At 36.8% G+C, this 27,196-nt stretch overlaps 1 protein-coding gene across 11 annotated transcripts in view; it reads right to left on the bottom strand.

The window, feature by feature from the left end:
* Nucleotides 1-27,196, bottom strand: part of Lrrc7 (leucine rich repeat containing 7) — a 453,319-nt gene that overhangs the window by 305,827 nt on the left and 120,296 nt on the right. For 2 of the 11 annotated variants that reach the window (XM_032897088.1, XM_032897092.1), the window contains exon 2: nt 9,064-9,139. The exons of the other annotated variants lie outside the window; for them this stretch is intronic. In XM_032897088.1, the coding sequence (XP_032752979.1) occupies nt 9,064 (1 nt within the window). In that variant the 5' untranslated portion in view covers nt 9,065-9,139. The remainder of the gene's footprint in view (nt 1-9,063; nt 9,140-27,196) is intronic. 11 annotated transcript variants of the gene reach the window in all.

Here is a 27,196-nt window from a genome sequence, read left to right as displayed (position 1 = left end):
TCCATTGTTGGTGGGATTGCAAACTGGAACAACCATTCTGGAAATCAGTCTGGTGGTTCCTCAGAAAACTGGACATAGTACGACCTGAGAACCCAGCTAGCCCACTCCTGAGCATATAGCCAAAAGATGCTCTAACATATAACAAGGACACATGCTCCACTATGTTCATAGCAGCCTTATTTATAATAGCCAGAAGCTGGAAACAACCCAGGTGTCTTTCAACAGAGGAATGGATACAGAAAATGTGGTACATTGACACAATGGAGTACTACTCAGCTATAAAAAACAATGACTTCATGAAATTCTTAGGCAAATGGATGGAAATAGAAAATATCATCCTGAGTGAGGTAACCCTATCACAAAAGAACATACACAGTATACACTCACTGATAAGCAGTATTAGCCAAAAAGCTAGTAATATCCAAGATACAATTCACAAACCCCAGGAAGCTCAAGAAGAAGGAAGACCAAAGTGTGGATGCTTTAGTCCTTTTTAGAAGGGGGAAGAAAAATACTCATAGGAGGAAATATGGAGACAAAGTGTGGAGCAGAGACTGAAGGATGCCCCACCTGGGCATTCCATCCTATATACAGACAACAAAACCAGACAATATTTTGGATGTGAAGAAGTGCATGCTAACAGGGGCCTGATATAGCTATCTCCTGAGTGGCTCGCCAGAGCCTGACAAATATAGAAGCGGATGCTCACAGCCAACATTGAAGTAAGAATGGGGTCACTGAAAGAGCTGAAGGGGTTTGCCACCCCATAGGAAGAACAATATCAACCATTGAAATTCCTCCAGAGTTCCCAGTGACTAAAACACCATCCAAGTCTACGCAGGGATGGGCCTATGGCTCCAGCTGCATATGTAGCAGAGAACGACCTTCTCGGGCATCAGTGGGAGGAGAGACCCTTGGTCTTCTCAAGGCCTGATGCTCCAGTATAGGGGAATATCAGGGTGGGAGGTGGGAGGTGGGAGGTGGGAGGTGGGAGGTGGGAGGTGGGAGGTGGGAGGTGAGAGGTGGGAGGTGGGAGGTGGGAGGTGGGAGGTGGGAGGTGGGAGGTGGGAGGGAGTGAATGGGTGAGTGAGGGAACACCTTCATAGAAGCAGGGGGAGAGGGCTGGGATAGCAGATTTCTGGAGGGGAACATGGGAAAGAGAATAATATTTAAAATGTAAATAAAAATATCCAATAAAAGAAAAAAAATAAAAGAACTGCAGGGATAAAAATGGAGAATTGACTGAGGGAAAGGAGTTCCAGTACCGGCCCAACTTGGGATCCAGGTCAAGGGGAGGTTCCAAAGCCTAACACTGTTATGATGCTATGGTGTGCTTACAGACAGGAGCCAAGCATGGATGCCCTCTGAGAGACCCAACAAGCAACTGACTGAGGCAGATTCAGATACCTACACCCAACCATTGGACTGAAGTCGAGGACCCCTGTGGTTGAATTAGGGAAAGACTGGAAGAAGCTGAGGAAGAGGGCAACCACATAGTCTCAACCAAACTAACCTGGAACCCTGAGATCTCTCAGTCACTGAGTTAGCAGACAAGCAGCATACAGGAGCTGGTCTGAGGCCCCCAACAGATATATATCAAAGGACTGCCTGGTCTGGCCTCAATGGGAGAAGATGCGACTAACCTTTGAGAGATTTCAGGCCCCAGGGTATGGAGAGGCCTGGCAGGGCGTGAGGAACATCCTCTTGGAGACCCGGGGTGGGGGGAGAAGAAATTGGATGAGGAACTGTGGGGGGCTGTGGTGGAGTGTGACAATGATGGACTTTAAAAAAGTAAAAGTAAACATCACACTGCAGCATCACTGGGCTTTCTCTGGTTCTGCCTGTCACCTCAGCATCATGTCCTCTGCAAGAGTGAACCGCCAGCTGATATTACCTCTGAGTTACTCCTAGATCAGTTTATTCTGTGGGCTGAGTCCTATCAATCTTTCATGGCCTAATTTAAATGAAAAGCCTACACAAAGGCACCTTAAATTCTATGGCCATGCTTACTAATCCCCTTCCTAGCCACTCTCTCTGTCTCTCTGTCTCCCTGTCCCTCTCTCTCCTTCTCCTGATCTCTTTCTCCCTCTCTCTCTCTCCCTCTCCATATCTCTTCCACCCTCTCTCTGTATACAGTGGTACAAAATAAGAAAATAAAAGTAATAACAATAACAATTATGGTGATGATGATAATAATAAAATAGGACCCATCTTCTGTTGTCTGCAAGAGTGAACCTTGTTGGCAAACCCTTAGAGTAAAAGAATGAAATAGAACTAGAAAGAGAGCAGCATAGAGATGTTACTATCTGACAAATATTTCTCACACCTAAATTAGAAAAGATAAAGAGTATTATTTTATATTGGTTGGGCTCACCGTCTTTCATGATAATAGTAAAATTTTAAGTAGATATGCATTTGATATTAGGTCACCCTACTGTGAGAATCACCATTTTTCTAAAAGTTACTTATAGGTTTAATGATCCTAATCTCACTCTTACAGAATAGGAAAAAAAAACTATTCTAAAAATTTATATAGAACTGTGAAAGACTCTATATAGTCAAAGCAATCCTGAGCAAAAAGAACAATGCTGGAGAGATGACCATCCAGATTCTTATATTACAGGGTCATAGTAGTAAAAATGGTACTGACACACCCAACTTCATAAAACAAACACTAGTATATATAAAGTAACAAGTTGACCATAACATAATAGTAGTGGATGACTTCAACAACCACTTTTACAAATAGACATATGGACAAAAAGTCAGCAAAGAAACACCTGAGTTTATTGTGATTATAGTCAAATGGATTTAATAGGCATTTCATTCACACTGCAAAATACACATTCTCCTCAGCAGTTCATGGATCTTTCTCTAAAATATAAGCCACATCTCAGGACACAGGGCAGTTATTTCCTAATGCATGGCAATTGAAATGTTTCTTTTATTCTCTCTGAATACCGTGGAGTAAAACTAAAAATCAACAGCAAGAGAATGTAAACAACAAAAACTCACAGAGCTAGAACAACATGACTTCGTAAGTGATGGATGTGTCATAAAAGAAACCAGCAGTTTAAAACTTCCTACAATTTTATTAAAATGAAACTACAAAACACTAGAACCTGTCCAGCACAAAGTAACTCCAGGAGAAGTTTAAATATGCAAGTGCTTGCATTAAACCTCAGAGAAATATCAAATAACTAACTTACTGAAACACTATAGGACCTTAGGAAAGTAAGAACAAGCCAATCCTCACTCAATAGATGAAAAGAACCACTAAACACCAGGAAGGCACAAATCAAATGGAATTGAATAGATTCTATGAAGTCAAGACTCAGTTCTTTTAAAAGCCGAATGAGATTTGCAAACTCTTGGTCAAACTAACCACTATGAAATGAGAAAGAAGAGGGAAATGTTGCAACAAGCATAGGAAATTCAAAGGATGTTTAGGCTATTCTTTGAAAGTTTAAATACCAATAAACTATACAGTTTGAGAAATGTGAATAATTTTCTAGATAAATCTTACCTAAAAATAGTCCAAGAGAATATAAATAACTTAAGACCGAGAAGTAGTAGCAAAGTTTCCCAACTAACAAAAGTCAAATGTTGATGCTTTTGAATTCAATTCTACTGACCTTTAAGTAAGAAATAGCACAATGTTCCTTAAACTATTCCATGGCCAAAAGGGGAAGACATGTTATCAAACTCAGTTTTGAAGCCAGTACTAGCCTGATATCAAAGCAGATAAGAACACAACCAAAAATAGTAAACCAATGCCTCTAACGAATACTGAGCAATAATTCTTAAAAATGCATGCAAATCCAGTTTCACTATGTATTTGCAAAACAAACAAAAACAAAATAGAACCCATTCACTATTACAAAGAAGGCCTTATTCCATGAATGCAAATACACAAATCACTATATCAATGTATATGTATCATATTATTAGACTTATGCACAGAAATAACACGATCATTTCAAAAGACACAGGGAAGTCTATGTCAAAACTCAACATCCCTTTATGATAAATGACCCAAAGATATGAGAACCAGAAGGAATGTATCTTAATATAATAAAATATATGTGTGACAAATAGCTAGTATTTTACTAAATAAGGAAAAACTCAAGGTGTTACCATTAAAATTAGGAATGAAATAATAGTGTTTACTTTCTCCATACTTCTTCAAAACAGTGCTTTAAGTTTTCACTATAAAAGTGAACCAAGGAAAAGAAATAAATATGCATAACCAGAACTTTGAAGGACCAAATCACCCTGATGGAGACAATATGATATTGGGTATGAATATCATGAGCAGTGAAATCAGTAAATATTAGCAATGGCAAACACCACACAAAGTTATTAGAAACAAAATTAATATATAAAAATTAGAAGTTTTTTATATACCAATAATGAACACACTGAGAAATGAATTGAGAAGTCAATATTATTCCACATAGCTTCAAAAGCACTTAGAAATAAACCTAACCAAGTGAGTGAAAGACTTCTACAGTTTTAAAGCACTGAAGTAAAAAAATGTAAGAAGACAGCAGAGGATAGAAAGACACCTCATTATTATGAATTTGTAGAATTAATACAGTTAAATTATGTAACTATATTGCCAAATGTGTTCTAATGATTCCATACAATCCTTATCAAAATTCCAAGGACATTTTCACAGAATTTACCTTTTAAAATGTGTAGGGAAGATTAAAAGACCCCACGCAACCAAAGCCATCTTCAGTAAAAAGAGATCTGTGCCAAGAACCCTGGTATCTGATTTGACTACAGAGCCAAGGGAGCAAAGAACAGGGTGGGTAGCAATGTCACAAAACAGATTTAGAGACCAAGGAATAAATCTAAAACCAAACATCAGAAAAAGACATTAACAATGGCGTGGGGAAGATAAGTGTCTATTCATAAATGAGTGGATTTCTCTTTCCATCTCTCACCCTGTATAAAGGTTAATTTAAAAATAAACAAAAATTAATCTAAGGTCTCACCTGAAACTCTGAAACTGTTAGAGGAAAATGTAGAAAAATCTTTCAAGATATAGGCATAAGCAAGGATAACCTGCAAAAGACTCTGTAGTCAGGAAATGGTGATAAAAGATGACTGATGAGATCACATGGAACTAAAAGGCTTCTTCATTTCTAAGGAAACAACCGAGCAAAGAGAAGCTTGGTGAGTGGGAGAAAGTCATTGCCAACCCTGTATCTGACAGATGATTAACCCCTAGAATACATAGTGAACACAACCAGACACTCCAAACCTAAACAACCCCATCTCAAATGGGGCAATGAAACGGACAGGTGGACAACTCTCAGAGGACGACGTTCAAATGGCCAGTAACACATAAAAGATATTAAATAACTTTATCCAAAAAAGCACAGATTAAAAAACACATTAAAATTCATTACTATTCCATCTCATCTCAGAATGGCTACGAGAAAAAGTTTACACAAGTGCTAGTGAGAGAAAGGAGGGGAATAGCAACCCTCCTACAATGTTACTGGAAATGTACACTAGTCTGTCAGCTATGGGAATCAGAAAGTAGGTTTCTAAAAATTTCAAAAAATAGACCTTCCACATGACCCAGCTTTACTACCACTGCATATAATGTGTCCTTGTATACCATCCTCATAAACATTCAAGGATTCTACATCAACATGACACAAGACTTTTTGAAAATTACTCCTCATTACACTCCCATTACAGATGAGTTATAAAATCAACATATTTTTCCATTAATACACACATAAAATAATCATATATGTATTTAGAAGACAGTATGATTTCCTTAGCTAACGGATCAAACTGAATCAGCTGTTCAAATTATGGAAAGTTTTAGAATATTTAAAAATGATATTCCACAAATAAGATAATGTGAACTTAAAACTGGATGGTCTCATGGTAAATCTGAAAAATCTCCCATTGTTCTCTACAGGAAGAAGCCAAAGCACAAAGGTGCTGTATTGGATTCATTGACCAATCAATCCCAATGTTGATTGGCTTAGATACCCCTCTCAGCTATTAATTACAAGGCTTGAGTCTTTTTCTGGCAGTCACCCTACCCAAAGCTACTTTCGGCAGCTTTGAACACCAGTAACTTCTACGCTACTTCCTTGTTTTCAGTTTACTTTTATTTTATGGTTCACTTCCTTCAAACAGAATCCAGATGATTGAATCTTGAGCCTCATATCTGACCTGGGTAATGGTCACCTTTTACTTTGTAATACAACTTTTGCCCGGATGTTCATGTGGCTTTAAACACAATCTCTACCTGGGTAATTCAGCCAATGGGCCTGATTCCAAGCTTACTGAGTTTAGAGGCAGGAGACTTCATCTTGTTAAACACAGTTGCCATGGCAACAACTCCCACTGGAAGTTAGCTGCCCCCTTCCCTTTTTTTTCAATGTTCTAAGTCACAGCTTATCCATTCAAAGTTATTGTAAAACATGGAAGTGTGCATGTGCCATCCCCACTAATATTAGTTCTTTGAGAATTTCATATAGTATATTCTTTTTATTTATTGGATTTTTTAAATTTATATTTCAAATATTATTCCCTTTCCTGGTTTCCCATCCATAAGTCCCTATCCTATCCCCCCTTTTTCCATGAGGGTGTTTCCCCCTCTCCTACCACCCCCACGTCCTACCCTGACATTTCCTACACTGGGGAGTCCAGCCTTGACAGTACCAAGGGCTTCTCCTCCTATTGGTGCCCAACAAGGCCATCCTCTGCTACATATGCAGCTGGAGCCCTGGGTCTGTCCATGTGTACTCTTTGGGTAGTAGTTTAGTCCCTGGGAGCTCTGGTGGTTGGTATTGTTGTTCTTATGGGGTTGCAAGCCCCTTCAACTCCTTCAGTCCTTTCTCTAATTCCTCCAATGGGGACCTAGTTCTCAGTTCAATGGTTTGCTGCTAGTAATTGCCTCTGTATTTATCATGCTTTGGCTGAGCCTCTCAGGAGCCATCTTAAACTTCCTTTAGAGGTACCATTCTTTCCCTTTCTACCCAGGTTTGTGTCTTCTCTCTGTGTTGTTGTTGTTGTTGTTGTTGTTGTTGTTGTTGAACAAGTCAAGTTTATATTGTCCATGCTTTCTTGATATGTGGCCTTACACTGAGTGCGGTAGGATGAGCATGGTCAACCTACCAGAGATCACAATCTTAAAGAAAAATGACTTTCCCTCTCTCAGCAGCCATCAATTGCCAAGGCCTTCAGCTAGAGGGTGGTACTTCATGGTCACCTTCCCTCTCCATTCTGGGAATTATTCGGACTGATCTTGGAAAGATTATTAAGAGCCAGAGGTTATGGATGACTGTAAGGAAATGCTGTTTTCCCTGGCACAGCACAGCAGGTGCTGATATGAATACATGTAGCTGTGACTGCATGCACAAAAGGTTTCTTTCAAATTAATGTCCTCCCTTCTCTGTCACCACCTCTTTAGTTTGGGCCCCTACCATTTATATTTGGTTTCTTTCAAGTGTCACCTTCCTGGGTCCTAGGTCCATATCCCCAATAGTCTATTTGCATCTTCACCTACTAGTCTCTCTTTATTTAAAAAGCAATTCTGCTTTTAGTTTCCTTCATGCCTTCTAAAAATCATGGTCTTTGTAAATTATTTCTTGATATGTACACAAAAATATTTACAAGCATACTTTCACCCCTCTTAAGTGTGGAGGTTGCTTAGGTGAACTGTATAAATAAACTGGAATTTGAAGGCATTTCTTCACATCTTCTCCAATTGTAAATCATGTCAACCCATTATAAAAAATCTCTAAATGCGTAAGCAAATGCCTTAAAGGCAAATAGTTTACATTATACATGTTTTGTTTTATTTCTATTTAGTGATTGCTAAGTATGCTTCTTCTAAAATTGTCTCATCTCAACTGTATAAATGTTTTTGTTTATCATCTGTAAGTTTTCATTCATAAAAATTTCACAGGATATTGAAAAGGAAGATATTTCTCTAGAGTTGTATAATTCTTTAGGAATCTCTATTGCTAAGCAACTCAAATGCAAGTTACATATTTTCTATAGTTTCTATCACAGAACTGTCTTGTACTACAGGATTTTAAAAACATAAACATTCGTACGCAACCTAAAAATTTTAATTGTGAGTACCATAATTTTTAAACATTTTTGTTGGCAAATGTGTTACAATGATATGAATACTAAAAAGTACTTAATAACATATTACATTTATTTTGAATAACTTATGGTACTAATTTTTACCTTGAAATGATAATGTATTTATGTTCCTATATGTGAAATATTAACACATACAGTTTCTAATTGCAAATCTACTTGCAATAAAATATTTAATGTATGTACTTCTAAGATCTTTTGGCCTGAACATTTGGTTGCATTATAATCTTCAGGATAAATATGAGAAGAATCAACTTTGACTACTTTAACATGAAGTCAATAAGTTTTCAAAAAATTCTCTTACTATTCACCTAATCTTGTGTACCTTATTCTCTCTGTGGAGGTGCCCCTTTAATCTATTCATCCCCACATTGCACGATTTTGCAATTGAATCTCTCTTGCAAATGTCAGGCTGTGTTGGTAAGTGTACTGTTACTGCATTCTGCCTGGGTTTTATTTCACAATACCTTGATGTTTTGAAATGCAAGCTTCAAAAATAAAAGCATGATTACAAAATAATTTTTCTCAAATGGTTTATGATAGGAATTAATACACTTGTGCCTTGGTTGAATATGTCACCAGAAATTGGGAGATTCATTTACTCTTTTTATGACTGAGTAAGTGTTGAATTGGGAATTTAAAAGTTAGGCCTGGGGTAAGACACAGTACTTAATCCCACATTTATGTTAAAAAATAATTTCATTATTACTGAGAAAAAATGAGTTTCCAGAAACCCATGATGGCTTTTATTCTTCCTAATTATTATTATTTTTTGTGGTGTAGTAGAGCTTAGCACAAATATTCCTAAGTATCTCTTTAAAGCTGTAAGAATATTTGGACACCATAGAGTCAAATCCCCAGAACATGACTGAACCCTGTACACTTAGGCATAGGAAGTATCACAATATCTACTTGCTAGTCACTCCTGTCTCTGAAGACTTCTAGGCTGTGGGCACTTTGACTTGCATTCTTTTCATGTAGCGGGCTCCTTAAAAAAAAAGAAAATTTAAACAATTTTAATTAAATGTACTTATAAATTAATAAATGCATCTAAATGAACACAGTAAGCAAGAACAGAATGTTCAGAGGCATTCCTAGCTGTCAGTTGCTACACTTTCTATCAGTGTCAGTCCCCAAACACCACTCAAACATTTGAGCCACGGCTGTGCAAATTCAATGTGTGACAGAACCTTTACTTTTCAAGTGATACACCTTCCCTGCAAGAAGACTATGCATACCATAATACTCCCCTCTAATGCTTTGCTAACAGAATAATAGTCACAAAGTGCTACTTCCTTTATTTGGAAAATTATAAAAACATAGTTTTTGAAAAGTATCATGTAGTTTGTTTCTTACAGATTAGAGTAACTTCCAATAATTCCATTTGAATGACTTTTTTGTTCTTACTACTAAAGACACAGATTTACAAATTTCTGGTGATCTTCAAATAAAAACGTCTGCTTTGAAGTGGTCAGTTCCCATGCAGGAGTGAACATGGCTGATGCCTTCAATGTATAAAGAAAAAAACCAAACAAGCAAAATGGAGCCTAACATATTCCTATGCACTGGTAATAATTAAATTTTTGAAGAGAACTTTTTGTGGAGTGAATGAAGTTATAGACATTTATTTTGCATAAGTATTTGACTTTCTGCATGTGTTCTACTGATGGCTGATGTGGGAAAATACAAAAGTACTTTAAAATATTAATTTGAATATTTTATATAAAATCTTTCCATACATAGTTTATAATAAGCTAATTTCTAGGAAATTATTAAACTGTCCAGATTTTACACACACACACACACACACACACACACACACACACACACACACCACACACCACTTACTATAGAACTGTGAACAATCTAGTCTAAGTGGAATTAGAGTTATATAGAGCTGGAGAATTTTATGGCATTCAAAATGCTTCTACTGTTACTTTTACTTAGTGTATATTACAATCAAATGCTTAAGGTGTGGGGTGAAAAGATGAAAGAAGTGTTCAAGATGAAGGAAATTTTCAAGATGTGCTTAATTATACCAACTACATACGGAAGAACTTATATATTAAGGACTTGTCTCCAGGGAGAACTCTGAAGGATGTTTTGGAAAACTCAAAACATAGTGACAGTGAATAAATAGCAATTAAGATGATGAAGATTATGTTCATTTAATTGATGCAATTATTTACTTGTTTGAAATGTTCAGTCTTAGATGGAATAAAGCTTAGCAAATGATGTGTTTAGGTTCAAGCAATTTTCTGATTACATATGCATTGTTAAAGTGAAATACAATGTATTTGTTAGATCTAAACTTAAACAATAGCAACAAAAGATAAGAAAGAAATTAGAGTTGATATGGCTTAACATCTTTATACACTTGGTATTGTGTCAGAGGAAAAAAGGATTCAGATTCCCTGTCATGACACACAAATACTGATTCAGCTGCAGGTTCTCTTCACACAGAACTAGAGACATGGCCTTTATTCTCCCAACCAATATTTCATTTTGCTTAAGGTCTCTTGCTCTTCAGATATTTGCAGGCCAGTTTTCACAATCCATCTCAAAGTTCAGGTCAATGGCTTCCTCTCTTGGGTCCCTTTTGTTTCTCAAGTGCATATTACATGGGTTCTTTGGTCCTTCAAACTTCCCATACCTTCTATTATCAGGTTTACATCTCGGAGTCTCAAACAAACAGTTGTTTTTTACTTAAGACCATACATTGTAGACTGTAAGCACTTCATACATTGGTTAAATATTTATTTAAGGTTGAAGAATTACTGTTTTCATGAGAACATTTTCAGCAGAGGTATTAGGCCTAACTGGGAAAGATTCTCAATTTCTTAGCCCACTAATAGGAGAGAGCAGAGACTCAGAGCAGCTTTGTGTGTTTAGGGACCATCTTCTCCTGAGGAGAGGGAAGGTTGCTACTGCTGTTTAAATCTGGACAGCTTTTCTTTTTTGTTCAGAACAAAGTTTAGTAAATTAAAAATAAAATATACCAATGCAAAAAATCCCCGAAAGAATTACAGGAAAGCACAATCAAACAGGTGAAGGAATTAAAAATGGAAATAGAAGCAATAAAGAAAGCACAAAGGGAGACAACCTTGCATATAGAAAACCAAAGGAAGAGACAAGGAGCCATAGATACAAGCATCACCAACAGAATGCAAGAGAGAGAAGAGAGAATCCCAGTAGCAGAAGATTCCATAGAAATCATTGACACAACTGTCAAGGATAATGTAAAATGGAAAAAGCTAATGGCCCAAAACATACAGGAAATCCAGGACACAATGAGAAGATCAAACCTAAGGATAATAGGTATAGAAGAGAGTGAAGACTCCCAACTCAAAGGACCAGTAAATATCTTCAACAAAATCATAGAAGAAAACTTCCCTAACCCAAAGAAAAAGATGCCCATAAGCATACAAGAAGCCTACAGAACTCCAAATAGATTGGACCAGGAAAGAAACTCCTCACGTCACATAATAGTCAAAACACCAAATGCACAAAACAAAGAAAGAATATTAAAATCAGTAAGGGAAAAAGGTCAAGTAATATATAAAGGCAGACCTATCAGAATTACACCAGATTTCTCACCAGAGACTATGAAAGCCAGAAGATCCTGGACAGATGTCATACAGACCCTAAGAGAACACAAATGCCAGCCCAGGTTACTGTATCCAGCAAAACTCTCAATTAACATAGATGGAGAAACCAAGATATTCCAAGACAAAACCAAATTTACACAATACCTTTCTACAAATCCAGCCCTACAAAGGATAATAAATGGTAAAGCCCAACACAAGGAAGCAAGCTACACCCTAGAAAAAGAAAGAAATTAATCATTTTGCAACAAAACAAAGAGAAGACAAGAACACAAACATAATCTCACTTCCAACACAAAGATAACAGGAAGCAACAATCACTATTTCTTAATATCTCTCAACATCAATGGACTCAATTCCCCAATAAAAAGACACAGATCAACAAACTGGATATGTAATGAGGACCCACCATTTTGCTGCCTACAGGAAACACACCTCAGAGACAAAGACAGACACTACCTCAGAGTAAAAGGTTGGAAAACAACTTTCCAAGCAAATGGTCTGAAGAAGTATTGAATATTGAATAAAATTGATTTTCAATCAAAAGTCATCAAAAAAGAAGAGGAAGGACACTTCATATTCATCAAAGGAAAAATTCACCAAGATGAACTCTCAATCCTAAATATCCATGCTCCAAATACAAGGGCACCTACATACATAAAGAAACCTTACTAAAGCTCAAAGCACACAATGTACCTCACACAATAATAGTAGGAGATTTCAACATCTTACTCTCATTAATGGACAGATCATGAAAACAGAAATTAAACAGAGACATAGACAGACTTAGAGAAGCCATGAACCAAATGGATTTAACAGATATTTATAGAACATTCCATCCTAAAACAAAAGGATATACCTTCTTCTCACTACCTCATGGTACTTTCTCCAAAATTGACTATATAATCGGTCATAAAACAGGCCTCAACAGATACAGAAAGATAGAAATAATCCTATGCTTCCTATCAGAACACCATGGGCTAAAGCTGGTCTTCAAAAACAATAAGGAGGGTTAGGGATTTAGCTCAGTGGTAGAGCTCTTACCTAGCAAGTGCAAGGCCCTGGGTTCGTTCCCCAGCTCTGAAAAAAAAAAGAAAGAAAAAAAGAAGGAAAGAATGCCCACATATACATGGAAGTTAAACAATGCTCTTCTTAATGATAACCTGGTCAAGGAAGAAATAAAGAAAAAATTTAAGATTTCTTAGAATTTAATGAAAATGAAGGTAGAACGTACCCAAACTTATGGGATGCAATGAAAACTGTGCTAAGAGGAAAACTCATAGCTCTGAGTACCTGAAGAAAGAAGCAGGAGAGAGCACATATCAGCAGCTTGACAGCACACCTAAAAGCTCTAGAACAAAAAAAAAGCAAACACATCCAGGCAGGAAATAATCAAACTCAGAGCTGAAATCAACCAAGTAGAAACAAAAAGGACTATACAAAGAATCAGCAGAACCAAAAGCTGATTCTTTGAGAAAATCAACAAGGTAGATAAACCCTTAGCCAGACTAACCAGAGGACACAGAGAGTGTGTCCAAATTAACAAAATCAGAAATGAAAAGGGAGATATAACTACAGAGCCAGAGGAAATTCAAAAAATCATCAAATCCTACTACAGAAGCATATATTCAACAAAACTTGAAAATTTGGAGGAACTGGATAATTTCCTAGACAGATATCAGGTACCGGTTAAATCAGGAACAAATAAACCATTTTACAACCCCATAACTCCTAAAGAAATCAAAGCAGTCATTTAAAGTCTCCCAACCGAAAAGAGCCCAGGACCAGATGGGTTCAGTGCAGAATTCTATCAGACCTTCATAGAAGACCTCATACCAATACTATCCAAACTCATCCACAAAATTGAAAGAGATGGAGCGCTACCGAATTCCTTCTATGAAGCCACAATTACTCTTACACCTAAACCACACAAAGACCCAACAAAGAAAGAGATCTTCAGACCAATTTCCCTTATGAATATCGACATAAAGATACTCAAAAAAATTTTGCAAACCGAATCCAAGAGCATATCAAAATCATCATCCATCATTATCAAGTAGGCTTCATTCCAGTGATGCAGGGATGGTTTAATATATGGAAAACCATCAACGTAATCCACTATATAAACAAACTGAAAGACAAAAACCACATGATCATTTCATTAGATGCTGAGAAAGCATTTAACAAAATTCAACATCCCTTTATGATAAAAGTCCTGGAAAGAACAGGAATTCAAGGCCCATGCCTCAACATAGTAAAAGCCATATACAGCAAACCAGTAGCTAATATTAAAATAAACGGAGAGAAATTTGAAGCAATCCCACTAAAATCAGGGAATAGACAAGCCTGCCCACTCTCTTCCTATTCATGTAATATAGTTCTCAAAGTCCTAGCCAGAGCAATCAGACAACAAAAGGAGATCAAAGGGATACAGATTGGAAAGGAAGAAGTCAAAATATCACTATTTGCAGATGATATGATAGTATATTTAAGTGATCCCAGAAGTTCCACCAGAGAACTACTAAACCTGATAAACACCTTCAGCAAAGTGGCTGGGTATAAAATTAACTCAAATAAATCAGTAGCCTTCCTCTACACAAAAGAGAAACAAGACGAGAAAGAAATTATGGAAACGACACCCTTCATAATAGTCCCAAATAATATAAAATACCTTGGTGTGACTTTAACCAAGCAAGTGAAAGGTCTGTATGATTAGAACTTCAAGCCTCTGAAGAAAGAAATCGAAGAAAATATCAGAAGATGGAAAGATCTCCAATGCTCATGGATTGGCAGGCTTAATATAGTAAAAATGGCCATTTTACCAAAAGCAATCTACAGATTCAATGCAATCCCCATCAAAATACAAATCCAATTCTCCATAAAGTTAGACAGAACAATTTGCAAATTCATCTGGAATAACAAAAAACCCAGGATAGCTAAAACTATCCTCAACAATAAAAGGACTTCTGACGGAATCACTATCCCTGAACTCAAGCAGTATTACAGAGCAATAGTAATAAAAACTATATGGTATTGATACAGAGACAGATAGATGAGTGGAATAGAATTGAAGACCCAGAAATGAACCCACACACCTATGGTCACTTGATTTTTGACAAAGGAGCCAAAATCATCAAATGGAAAAAGGATAGCATTTTCAGTAAATGGTGCTGGTTCAACTGGAGGTCAGCATGTAGAAGAATGCAGATCGATCCATTCTTATCACTCTTTACAAAGCTTAAGTCCAAGTGGATCAAGGACCTCCACATCACACCAGATACACTCAAACTAATAGAAGAAAAAGTGGGGAAGCATCTCGAACATATGGGCACTGGAGAAAATTTCCTGAGCAAAACACCAATGGCTTATGCTCTAAGATCAAGAATCGACAAATGGGATCTCATAAAACTGCAAAGCTTCTGTAAGGCAAAGGACACTGTGGTTAGGACAAAATGGCAACCAACAGATTGGGAAAAGATCTTTACCAATCCTACAACTGATAGAGGTCTTATATCCAAAATATACGAAGAACTCATGAATTTAGACTGCAGGGAGCCAAATAACCCTATTAAAAATGGGGTTCAGAGCTAAACAAAGTATTCACAGCTGAGGAATACCGAATGGCTGAGAAACACCTAAAGAAATGTTCAACATCTTTAGTCATAAGGGAAATGCAAATCAAAACAACACTGAGATTTCACCTCACACCAGTGAGAATGGCTAAGATAAAAAACTCAGGTGACAGCAAATGCTGGCGAGGATGTGGAGAAAGAGGAACTCTCCTCCATTGTTGGTGGGATTGCAGACTGGTACAACCATTCTGGAAATCAGTCTGGAGGTTCCTCAGAAAATTGGACATTGTCCTACCTGAGGACCCAGCTGTACCTCTCTTGGGCATATACCCAAAAGATGCCCCAACATATAAAAACGATACATGCTCCACTATGTTCATAGCAGCCTTATTTATAATAGTCAGAAGCTGGAAAGAACCCAGATGTCCTTCAATAGAGGAATGGATACAGAAAATGTGGTACATCAACACAGTGGAATACTACTCAGCTATCAAAAACAATGCCTTTATGAAATTCATAGGCAAATGGATGGAACTCGAAAATGTCATCCTGAGTGAGGTAACCCAATCACAGAAAGACATACATGGTATGCACTCATTGATAAGTGGATATTAGCCCAAATGCTCGAATTATCCTAAATGCACGGAACACATGGAACTTAAGATGGATGATCAAAATGCAAATGCTTCACTCCTTCTTTAAAAGGGGATCAAGAATACCCTTAGGAGGTGATAGGGAGGCAAAGTTTAGAGCAGAGGCAGAAGGAACACCCATTCAGAGCCTGCCTCTCATGTGGCCCATACATATACAGCCACCAAACTAGATAAGATGGATGAAGCAAAGAAGTGCAGGCTGACAGGAGCCGGATGCAGATCTCTCCTGAGAGACACAGCCAGAATACAGCAAATACAAAGGCGAATGCCAGCAGCAAACCACTGAACTGAGAACAGGACCCCCATTGAAGGAATCTTAGAAAGGACTGAAAGAGCTTGAAGGGGCTTGAGACCCCATATGAACAACAATGCCAACCAAACAGAGCTTCCAGGGACTAAGCCACTACCCAAAGGCTAACCCTGGGCTCCAACTGCATAGGTAGCAATGAATAGCCTAGTAAGAGCACCAGTGGAAGGGGAAGCCCTTGGTCCTGCCAAGGCTAGACCCCCAGGGAACGGGATTCTTGGGGGAGGGTGGTAGTGGGGAGAGGATGGGGAGGGGAATACCCATATAGAAGGGGAGGGGGAGGTTTTAGGGAGATGTTGGCCTGGACACCGGGAAAGGGAATAACAATTGAAATGTAAATAAGAAGTTCCCAATTTAATAAAGATGGAGAAAAAAATAAAATATATCATGTTTGTAGTATAAAATAATCACAAAAATGAATTGAATTACTACACTGGTTAATGAAGCTGACAAAGATCTTCCTCCTGAGAGTGACATCACAACCAATCATTTTAATTTGGAAGTAACAATAATTTTAATAATTTTATTTAAAGCAACACTAATTTTAAAATCCATTTTATTCCAATTATTATTATTATTATTATTATTATTATTATTTTATTGGATATTTTATTTATTTACATTTCTAATGTTATCCCCTTTCCCGGTTTTCCCTCCAGAAACCTTCTATCCCATCCTTTCCCCCACTACTTCTATGAAGGTGCTCCCCAACTCTTGCCTCCTGCCCTGGCATTCCCCTACACTGGGGCATCGAGCCTTCCCAGGACTAAAGGCCTCTCCTCCCATTTATGTCCAACAAGGCCATTCTCTGCTATATGTGTGGCTAGAGCCATGGGTCCCTCAATGTGTACCCTTTGGTTGGTGGTTTAGTCCCTGGGAGCTCTGGGAGTCAAAAGCCATGTGTTAGTTGGGAGGTGAAGAAACTTCACCCATGTAGGGTCCAGTTGAAGCAAATTAGGCCACTGAGAGTCGAACCTGAGGTGATTCTTACTCCCTCTTTTCCCTTCCTTGCCTTCATAAAACAGACAGCTTTGTTTCATCATGCACTTTACCATACTGTTTGGTCTTACAAGAATCCCCTAAACAACAAAACTAACTGTTCATGAGCTGAAAGTTGTGAAACTAACACCCCAGATAAGGTTTTCCTGCAAAGAAGTTGATTATCTCAGATACTTTGTCACAGTAACAAAAGTCTTCTGACATTGTCGTGAAGCATGGCAATCTGTCCAAAGACTGTGGCTTCTCTTTATAATAAACATCTGTATATATTTTCCTTCTTGCAAGATATTGGCTGACCACTGGGCGTGACAATGGTACAAGTAGTCTTTTCTAGAATCTAGCAAGATTACTGAGTGGTATGTTCCAGCAATGCTCTCAGCATAAAGACTAGAACACATAGCATGTTAATATCTTGTAGTGGGAATACTTTTTGAAGGTATGTAAAATGCTGAATTAGCATTCAATAGTTTCATTTATTCCCCAGAACTGGAACTCTTTGATAATCTTTATACTAGATCTCACGCAGATTTCAAATTTGTCAAAATGAGCAAGATTTAACTGCAGTGAGCAGGAACATAGCTGATATTACTGGAATGGCCATTGTACAATCAACTAAAGACTGTGCATCCAGCTTAGGTCTATGAACTAGAAAACAGGAGTCACTTACAAAATGATATAAGTTGTTAAAATCTAAGTACACAATGTTGTCTTATGACAATTAAAATTGTGTCAAAATATATTATTTTACTACCAAAAAGTGATATATTTCATTTTGATAGTTTTTTTTTTCCTTTTTAGAATCTCTCCTGTACCTCAGGCTGGCTTCTAATGGATAAGAATCCTGCCTGAGTCCCTCATCCTCTCAAGAACTTGGATTACAAGCACGAACCCCTGACTTGTTGCCATTTTAAAAATAAAACTCTGCTTTTACTCATCAATTTTCTGTTTGCTATGTTGAAAGGATCACAGAGCTGAATTTATAAGAATATGTGTTTGAATTCTGTAGGGTTTTAAAGTCTGGGCAACTTGCTTCTGTCTCTACCAGAATTGAATGTTTGTAGTGGTTCAGGTGGCTAGTGGGACATTGACATTTTAAAACAAAAAAACAGTAATCACAAATAAAAACAACTGCACCAATATGCCCCTTTCTCCAAATAAAATAAAATGTTCTCAGATGTATAGATGAGTAGAAATTTCTAGTGCTCTCTCAGTCCTGGTTGGTGCACGGGGTATACTTGGCTGAGTGCCTGAGCGTTTCAAAGACTTCTTGAGAGAGAATATACAAGAGTATATATTGTTTGAAAACCTTTAAAAGGTTCCTTGCTTTGAGCTATAATTCCTTTCGTAGCAATTCTAGCTTTGGACTTCTTCGTTAACATTCTAGATATCAAACCATGTCCCTGGATATGATGGCCATTTGTAGAGCAGGCTGGTGAAGGAGGATGAGTGCTTCAATGTTTGAATACAATTCTCTGAAGGTCCCTTCCAGTCAGCATTTGCTTATAGTTTGAACTGTGCCTCTGACAATCTACTCAAAAGTAGAAAGCACATGTTAAAAATCCTCTGGCCACAAGTTCCTACTTAGCAAGTGATTTCCCAGGGCAAAGCCTTGTTCGGTTACACTTTTAACCAGTGTCTGTTCTGACTGCAATATTTAACACACATCACTGCAAGCTTAAGTGTGAGTCTAAAGAAATAGGCCAGGTCTAGATGCCAAACCCTACAACTTACCATTTAGTAATGCTATACTTAACTGTGATTCTTCATTGTAAATATCAATATGATTTTTCATTGCAAATATGAAGCCATCATTAAAATCATCCTTTGAAATCCATAAGGCAGAGTGGGTCTACACTGACAACTGCAAGCTTAAGATGAAGGACCCAAAGGATGCTTAAATGAAAAGTCCTAAGAACTTGAAATGTCAAGCATGCTCTGAAACAAGTATTGATTTGTCTGAAAGCTTTATGTTAGTGTCACTCTCGATGCTTTCTTGGGGTTTCTGTGACATGATTACTAATCATCATTGATTATTTAATGCCAATAATATCCTCAGAGCTGATGAAATACAAACACTGCATAGCAAAGAATTCAATGAGCGTCTTACCTAGCAAGTGTTGTGGTGAAGGGCATTTTAAGGGTGAATTACAGGTACAAAAGAAATTTGAAAGTTCCATTGTCTGCTCATCAGTTTAGGTAAATTATGCCTTGTCCATCTTCAACAAGAAAAAAAACCACTACATTTTAAAGGTCACCAGTATGTTCATAAAACTCATTATAAATGAATCAACACAGTTGTAAGAACCAGAATGGGGGATTTCTCCAGGAACATGAAATCAAGTATTTTCACATTGAACTTGAAAAATTTGTGTGGAGTACACAAATGTGGTAAAGGATTTGTCTGTAGAGATAGGAAACAGAATTCACAATATGGGGCTAGGGTCTTCTGGGCCTAGTTTATGGTGTAATATTAGCATACCCCAAAGAAGACTCTGTGGAGGGATAGAGACAAAAACATTTAAATATAATCTGGGACACAGTTTGACAAGAGTACAGCCTTTGAACCATATGATCCTAAAAGAGGAGCATTGACCACAGGTCAGGAAGCATGGAGGGCTTTTGATTGACAAGCCAGTCATGGTTTGAATGCTCCTAGACCAAAATATTTGTAGAAATTATTTTAGAAAGCCTTTGCTTAACTACTTGGGTTTTGGTAGTTAAAGTCATAGAGACACAGGGTGGCAGGGGAACAAACAAACTAGAGCTATAACCTAGAATGGACAGGAAATATCTTGGTCTTAGTGTCAGGAGAGACAAGAAGGTGTTTCACTTAAACTTCACCCAAGTAGGTATAAATGGTCCTTTCAGATTAGTTTCCACAGAAGGAAACTCTGACTGAAACAAATTTTGAAGAATAAATAGTTCATTTGTATGAAACTCTCAGAAAGCACAAATATAAGAGTCAAAAACAAACTAAGCAAGGAAAAAAAGGAGGTAATGGGCAGATAAAATGTTCTACTCAGGAAGCTGAAGCTGTGCTCTGAGGAGACTCTCAGACACTGTGGATGTTTTTGGTCCAGGTCCAGGGTGGGAGGCAGTCCTCAACATGCATAAAATCTTCTCATTTTTTTCTTATTGTTAACAATTCCTTTTTAAAGTCTCTTAACAGAATTCACACTTTTTGTTTGTTACTTTCCTTTGGAGACATTTTTCTCTCAAAACTGTTCATGCTCCTTTTCATTCAATGCTTCTAATTTTGCCATCAGATTGAATGTAACATGTTTGAGAACTGACTTGCTTTGTCTGATAACATCTCGTACAAAGAGGGAAGCTATTGTTTGTCAAAGCAATGCATGGATGAGATGAGTTAGTAAGATCCTTGGCAATGGGTGGAAAGATAAGGTCCTGTTCTTGTGACAGAATTCTAGCTCATGAGAATCTGATATGAAACCCTATACCTTCCACCCTACTGTGATAATGACCCCATGCTGATTTTCTATTTCCTGCCTCAGAAGGCTCAATTATTTCCTATTTCCTACAGCATTAAATTGAAACTTCTGTGCCTAAATTTAAAATCCTTCCATAATCTGGGCAGTTAGATTATTCTTGCATCTTTATGAAAAACTACTGAACAAACAAATTATAGGACAAATGAAATACTCGCAAAAGTGGTATGAGAAAATGACTTGCAGCTTGCTTATTGCTAACAATTAGTTTAATAGTAGGAAATAGCACGATCTAGTCTCTCAGAAAAACAAATATGAAAAGTCTGCGTGAAGGTAAATGGGATTTTTTTGAGAAACAGGACTTGCTCTGAGCACTAGAAACTGCTGCAGTATATTTCAGAAGACAAAAGACAGGGGCATGCAAAGTGGCCACAGACAGGGCCTGGCTGCACCTGATGAGTCTACGCAAATATAGAAGCAAAATGGAACTACTAAGAAGACAGGAGCAAAGAACAGGAAAATGCAATACTGTTCATGTTGTTTGGGGTACAGGAATAACTTCATTTCATGAACCTCATTGTGACTTCATGATAGTGTAATTAGCTTGATCCATACTTTGGGGAAAGCCAAATAATAATAATAATAATAATAATAATAATAATAATAATAATAATAATAATAATAATTTACTGTATTAGACCATGCAACAAAATAGCTGACAAAGAAGATCTTAACCTGAGTCCTAATGGCAGAATCACAAGAATTTAGTCAAGATGTGACTATTCTTGAGAAAGTGTACAGCACCTATTGACTGGTAAATTCGATGTCTGAGATGTTAAGTAGCTCTGTAAGTAGAGTGCTGGTGTAGAGCGCTGCATAAAAGTCTGGGTTAGCACCTCAGCATTATATATACCAGGCATTGTGGCTAATCCTTTTAGTCCTAACACCTGTATAATGAAGGGAGGAGGATGAGAAGTTCAAAGTCATCCCCAACTGTACAGTAAGTTGAAGGCTAGACTGGGCTGTATGAGACCCTTTTTCAAAAGAAATTATTTGATACATTTGCTTAAGCTATGCTCCTCCACTTGATGGGAATGTTGTACTTGTCTTCATGATGTCTTCTAGGCAGGTAGTTCACTGCAGCTTATGAAGCATAAGGCAACAGAAACCTGAAGAACCTGATGCAATCCTCTGGTGCTCTTTCTACTTATGGCAAGCTTCAGTCAATGGTTATGGAAGAAAGATAAGGTGGATCTGAGTTGGGGGCCATTGTGAATCAGTGGGTCATGGTCCTGGAAAATAAACTTTGGTGTGACAGCAAGGTGTCAGACCCGTGTTTAACTTTACCCAGTGGTAAAGTTGTATAAGGACTATAAAAATGATTTCCAGATTCTGGAAAAGTTTGCAAATTAACAACAGAAATTATGAAAAATATACATTCCAGTAATAACTTATGGTTTTAGTGTAAAGAAATATAAAATTGCTATTAAATGTATTAATAACATTCAAAAAGTTGACCTATTGGGACATGATGACACATAATTCCAATGATGTGAGAAATAAATTACTCTATTATGATTTTAATTAGGATACATAGGGAAATTGTATTCTGAGGATTAGTAATGGTTCACAATGTTTCAGAGAACTTGGGCTTTCTATATCAACAAATATATAACTGATTAGATATGGGAGTAATTTCAGTCCTTGGGAGGTTTGTTTACTACACTAAGGCTTGCAATGCACAATAAATCAATAAAAGTAAGTATATTATAGTTATGAATAAAAGAAAATACTTTATAAATGGAACAAAATCTATAAATAAGCCTTAAAGCAATTGTTCACCCTTGACAGATTTATAAACACAATATTTTTCATGTTCAATTTTAAGAAAATACTTTTAAAATGAGGTTTAGTTTAAAAAATTTAATCTTTTACAAAATAAAAATTTCCATTAGCCCTGAGTTTTTTTCCTAGGCACAATAGCCGTTCTAGAACATGAGAAATTCAGAGCAAAGCTCATGGTGACATAATGACATATTTTACATTTTATAGACGAGGAAATGACGATTCATGCTGCCAGAACCAAACTGAAGGAAATTTAATCAATTTTGTAATTCTATAATTCACTAATGTGCTTTCAAATGCCTCCTAATATATATTATGTCTCTTTTGTCTTTAAAAGACAATATAAGTTTACTTGCAACATTTTACAGCCAAGAGGGGTAGACCATGACTGTGGTGGTTGCTGAGAATGGAAAAATAGGCTCATAGATTTGAGTGCTTAATACCAAACAGAACTGTTTAGGAAAGATTAAGGGGTGTAGCCTTATTGGGGGAGGTCTGTCTTTGAAGGGGAATTTTCTTTTACTTTTGGATAAGGGCGTAAGTTCTCAGCTACTGCTCCAGTGATGTGTCTGCCTACCTGCGGCCATGCTCCCCACCAGGATGATCATGACCTCTAGACCTCTGAACTGTAAGTCCCAATAAACTTTTTATTCTCTAAGTTGCCTAGGTCATAGCATCTTCACAAAAATAACAAAGTAACTCAGCTAACAGCTGTGATTTAAGAAGTCAGGAGGCTGAGGCAGGAGAAGCACTGGTTCAAAACCATCCAAACTACATAGTAAATCTGTCTCCAAAATACAGAAATGTCTTCTAAATAATCAGTATAATTTTTAAGTGTGTGTGTGTGTGGGGGGGGCTTATAAGACTCTAGGAGAGAAGAAAGCTTAGATATCTAAGAAAGTTTCAAGACCCATCAAGTCTCATTACCAAGATTAGGTAAACAATAAACAATTAATAGCAGAGGAAACTCGTGGGTCGAGCTACCTACAAGTTGTGCAGGGAGCCCCAGAAATCCAGCTATCCCAAGTCATCACCCATTGAAGGGTAGGGTTTTCCAAATGCAGCCTCCTGTAAGTAACCTCCCACTCATGTTCTCCAATAAGCTCATAGGGTCATCGAGCTAGATTTGGGTGGGGTTATTTTTGTGATCTTTATGGTTTCTTGACTGAAGTGAATTTCTTCATGTCCCCCAAGATAAAGTCATATAACTCAGATCTTGCTAGAGTAGAAGAAAATTAGTTATTGGTCAATATCTCATTTGAAAGCTCTTTCCTTCCCAACTCGATATATTTTTCCTTAAGAAGAGATATTGCAAATATAAAATGCAGAGGATGGTCTTGTTGGGCACCAATGGAAGGAGAAGCCCTTGGTCCTGCCAAGGTTGGACTCCCAGTGTAGCAGAATGTTGGGGGTGGGTGGATGGGGAGGGGAACACCCTTATAGAAGAAAGTGAGGGGGATGGGATAGGGGACTTATGTCTGGTAAACAGGGAAAGGGAATAAATTTGAAATGTAAATAAAAAAATCCAATAAAAGAAAAATGTTAATTTAAAAACCTTTACACATATAATAAGTGCTCAGTAATTGAACTAACAAATGTATATCACCTAAGCATTTACTTTACTATTTTATTGTCTTTTCCCATCATCCTTCAGGAAAGAACATAACTAAAGTCAATATAAACCGGTATTTGATAAAGAAAATATAATCATAAAATGTAAAAGGAAAGGAGAATAAATTACTGTATTTAAGACTAGAAGGCTTGTTATGACTAAATGTGGAATAAAAATGACAAACAGTCAATGAGGGAACAAGAAACATGAACATCTCTGTTATAAGGGAGCAGAGGTATTTCACGTGTTTATTTAGGGATCATGTAATGTAGAATATACCTAAACAAGAGTATTGACTAATTTTTCTTCAAGAAAGGAATAAAAAACATTTACATTAAATATTAAAGAATGTGACTAAGATGAATGTATGAGTATCACTTATTCACCTCTATGTTTCATCTATAGATCATCTATCCAATAATATTTACTTATTTATCATCTATCAAAATATCCCATTTATATATATCTATCCTCTATTCATATATCAATGTATCATTTATGATTGATGGTATTTTAAAATTTTTTTATGTTACCTAAGGGTGACCCTCATTATTTACATGTAAAATATACATCTGAATATATATTTACAATATTTTGTTTATTTGAAATAATGATTTTATATATATATATATACTCCATTGGAAGATTCTTTTAAATAAAATGTTTCAATACTTAGAGTATATAGGTGGACATTTGACTAGTGTCAAATTAAAGAAATCTTAAAATTTGCTACTATTGGATACACATAACCTGCCTGTCTTTTTAGTTCTCATAATACCATAATTTGTAATAAAAATATCAGAGAAAGTTAAAATTTCCCAGGCATTACAGTAAATGAGTTCCTGGAAACCTAAAAGTTAACATACTACACTCAATGAGTTTTTCTACAAAGATTTATTTTTCTTCGTTTTAAAACTTAAGATAATACTAAAAATGAATTATATGTCTTTAATCACTTACAAAACTAACCCCAGGAGAGATTTACTTCTGTAACAATGTTCAATGAACCAGGAAAAGATAAAAAAATGAAATAAAGCTCATTAAGCAATTAGAAGCTGAACTCTAGGCAGACATATTAGCTAGTTGGGAAACAGGCACATCATGGACCACTTAATGAAAGAGAAGATAATATGTAGCATGGAAATAAATATATATTATATCTATTTAATAAACACAGACATTGATCCTGGAGGGAGCAACACATCTGTGTTATTGCAATTCACACTCCTGCTCACCCCTTCCTGACTGCTATTGATTCTTTTGTAAACACAGAAAGCCATTACAACTACTTAATGTGTATTATCCAATGCCAGAGATGCTCTGTATTTCACATCCCATCAGGTCAATCAGCAATAAATTACCAAGTGTCATAATTATATATTCATCAAAAAGCTCTTCCTGTGTTCATATTTTTCTTTCCAGCTCACTTCACTGTCGCACTCATTTTGTAGCAACCTTCAGTACACATGTATCTCACAAAGACCTACACCAAAATCTCTTTTCAGACATAGGACTTAAAGAAATTGTGCATGTGTGCGTGTGTGTGCGTGCGTGTGTGTATGTGTGTGTGTGTGTATGTGTACGTGTATGTGTCTGTATGAGTGTGTGCATTACATATGTGTGTACACGTATGTGTCTGTATAAATGTGTGCATTACATATGTGTGTATATATATATATATATATTTATGTATGTAGCTAGCTAGCTAATTTTATGTCAACTTGATACTAGGTAGAGTATTAGTGATCAATGGAGGAGGGCTGAACCCATTTTGGTGGTGCCATTTCTAGGCTGGTGGTCCTAGGTTCTGTAAGAATCCAAGTTGAGCAAGCCATGATGAGCAAGCCTGTAAGCAGCACCACTCCATGTCCTCTGAATAAGCTCCTGCCTCTATGTTCCTGCCCTGTTTGAGTTCCTGCTCTGACTTCCCTCAATGATGAACTGCTACATAGAAGTGTAAATAAAATAAATCCTGTTCTTTCTGAGCTGTTTTTGGTCATGATGTTTCCTCAAGTAATGGCTACCCTAACTAAGATATATATGAGCAATACTAAATGGATTTGGCCAGTTATAAATATTTGTGTGCATATGCATGTAATAACAATTAAAGAAGAATTCAATACTTGAGAGGAAGTAGGGGTGTGAGAGGAGTTACACAGATAGTGGGTGGGATGGAATTGATGTAGATGCAACATTTATATATGAAATTCTTAAAAATTTAAAGCAAAACTTAAATTGCCCTTAAGAAACAATTAGTTTCAGTGATTTTTTTCTCTTCCACTTTTAAAATTCACTTCATAACAAGTTTAATTAAGAGGTTTTTTTTTCAAGTACAAACATATAAAAAAGATAAAGGCTTATAAAAAGCTTTAGGCTAACTTTGAGGCCAACACATTCCATGCTAAATGTTCCCTGGAAGTGACAGCCAGCCAAAGCATTGTGGGTGACATATTACCAGCTAGGGTGCAGCTGATTGTAGAGCTGTCTCCTTTACTCTGCATTGTTGGCATCAAAAGGCAGCAGTAAGGACTGATGTGCTTTGTGACATGATCTGTGTCATTTCACATCTGATAGGCACATGGCTTACAAGTGAAAACCCCATGATCTCTGAGCAGAGAGAGAGGTAACACTGTATAATCTTTAGACACCCAAATGAATGGGTCAGAAAGTCATATTTGTGGTTTTTACCTTAATAAGGAAACGTTTGTCTGTGTTTTGTGCTACAGATGCCCAGACTTGCACAAAATAAAACAAAGTGACTGGATTTTGAACACTTGATATAAAATGAAGTTGAACTTATAATCATGATTTAAAATTATTAATGCACAGATTTAATGAATTTTATTTATATGGAAACAACATAATTCAAACAATTAAACTGTTAGACTGGGACTCTTTCCCTTAGCTTGTGTGATACCACAGGAATCATTTGAATCATTTAATAAAAGCATCCATTGTGTACTAACTTGAAATGAATTACTTGCAATGTTCTTGTAAGCATCCACT

The sequence above is a fragment of the Rattus rattus genome, chromosome 3 (assembly GCF_011064425.1).
Source record: "Rattus rattus isolate New Zealand chromosome 3, Rrattus_CSIRO_v1, whole genome shotgun sequence".
NCBI classification, from domain to species: domain Eukaryota; kingdom Metazoa; phylum Chordata; class Mammalia; order Rodentia; family Muridae; genus Rattus; species Rattus rattus.
This window is presented reverse-complemented; position numbering and strand designations above follow the sequence as displayed.